The sequence below is a fragment of the Anarrhichthys ocellatus genome, unplaced genomic scaffold (assembly GCF_004355925.1).
Source record: "Anarrhichthys ocellatus isolate YVR2014 unplaced genomic scaffold, GSC_Weel_1.0 scaffold5, whole genome shotgun sequence".
Classification (NCBI taxonomy): Eukaryota; Metazoa; Chordata; class Actinopteri; order Perciformes; family Anarhichadidae; genus Anarrhichthys; species Anarrhichthys ocellatus.
The window spans coordinates 11,615,870-11,617,215 of NW_022280035.1; the positions used below are offsets into that span (position 1 = coordinate 11,615,870).

A 1,346-nucleotide genomic window follows, 5' to 3' on the forward strand; every position below is an offset into this window, starting at 1 on the left:
GAGAGAGAGAGAGAGAGAGAGAGAGAGAGAGAGAGAGAGAGAGAGAAATTAAAGAATGAATGACAGAGAGAGCGCCCATTCATTTTCATCAGTTTCTACTGTTAAGAATGCTCAATGAGTCACCCTGCCTCGTTGGCATCTGCGTGGGAACGTGTTAGTTAAACAGCGAGGAGTGTGGATACGTGTTATACTTTTCAGCATATTGTTGACCTCAAAAATGGAGACAAAAAAAAAATTTGACTGGAAAATGGAGACACCCATTTGTTGCTCTTTTTCATTCGTGCATGTGTTTAGTTTTCCTGCAGGACACGGTTAAGACTGCCTCCCTCACTTATTTGCTTGGACATGCATCTGTGGCTGTGTGTGTATGTGTGTGTGTGTGTGTGTGTGTGTGTGTGTGTGTGTGTGTGTGTGTACATAAGTGTACCTGCTGCTGGTTTTCCCTCTGCAGGTGCAGTCTGGCCTGGATATATCCTCTCGTCTCCTGGAAGGCTTGTCTCTGAGAGACCTCAGCAGGGTAGTGGGTACAGATCCCGATCATGTTAGTGCACAGGAAGATCAGCACATTGGCACTGATCTGATAACACACACAAAACATGACAAAGAGTGTGAACATGCATGCACACATGATGTCACAGGAATACAGTGAACTCTGCCTGACCTGGGTGAGGTCAATAAATGAAATTGATAGCACTCCGTGTCATAGGATTTATTGCAAGGAGAAGAATTCCTCAAACGTCTGATGGGCCATTAAGATGTGATCTGGTTAGACATCATGTGGGTGGCCTCACAGTTTCTCTGCAAGAGGACATTCTGCTCACGTCGAGCTCTGAACGGCAGATAGGAAGCCCAGAGGGTTCGATGTGATGCATGCCTATAGGGACACGTGACATGCGTCACTCCAGTTTTTGTTCTACTTGAGCAGAAAGTTGATTTAATGTTGCGTACATGTAATCAATTCAAATCAATCAAAGGGAAGACACAGGCTGATTTTTTCCGCATGTCAAAATATGACTTTTTTCAGAGGCATAAACAGAGGATATGAGGCTGCAAAAATGGAGCAATCTAAAGTGACGTAAAGCCATGTGGGAGAGACATTTTCATATTTGAATGTACTTTAGACAACTTTAGAAAAGATAATAGTGAGAAACAGAAGCAGCCAATAATGTAACTTTCTTGTGTGTGTGCGCAGTGCAGCGAGGTTTGTTGAACAATGAGGGTCAAAGAATGCAGAAGGTCAAACTGTAAAACAGTCTGTGGCTTAAGTAAATGAAGTTTAGATATAGTATAAAAGTCAACTTTGTGGGGTCATCAACCTTAAAAACGTTCCTCTGAGCGGCATTCTG

At 43.2% G+C, this 1,346-nt stretch overlaps 1 protein-coding gene across 1 annotated transcript in view; it reads right to left on the minus strand.

The window, feature by feature from the left end:
- LOC116382114 (adenylate cyclase type 6-like) overlaps window positions 1-1,346 on the minus strand; it is a 32,070-nt gene that overhangs the window by 12,923 nt on the left and 17,801 nt on the right. The window contains exon 4 of the mRNA XM_031844831.1: window positions 428-577. Coding sequence (XP_031700691.1) covers window positions 428-577 — 150 coding nt within the window. The remainder of the gene's footprint in view (window positions 1-427; window positions 578-1,346) is intronic.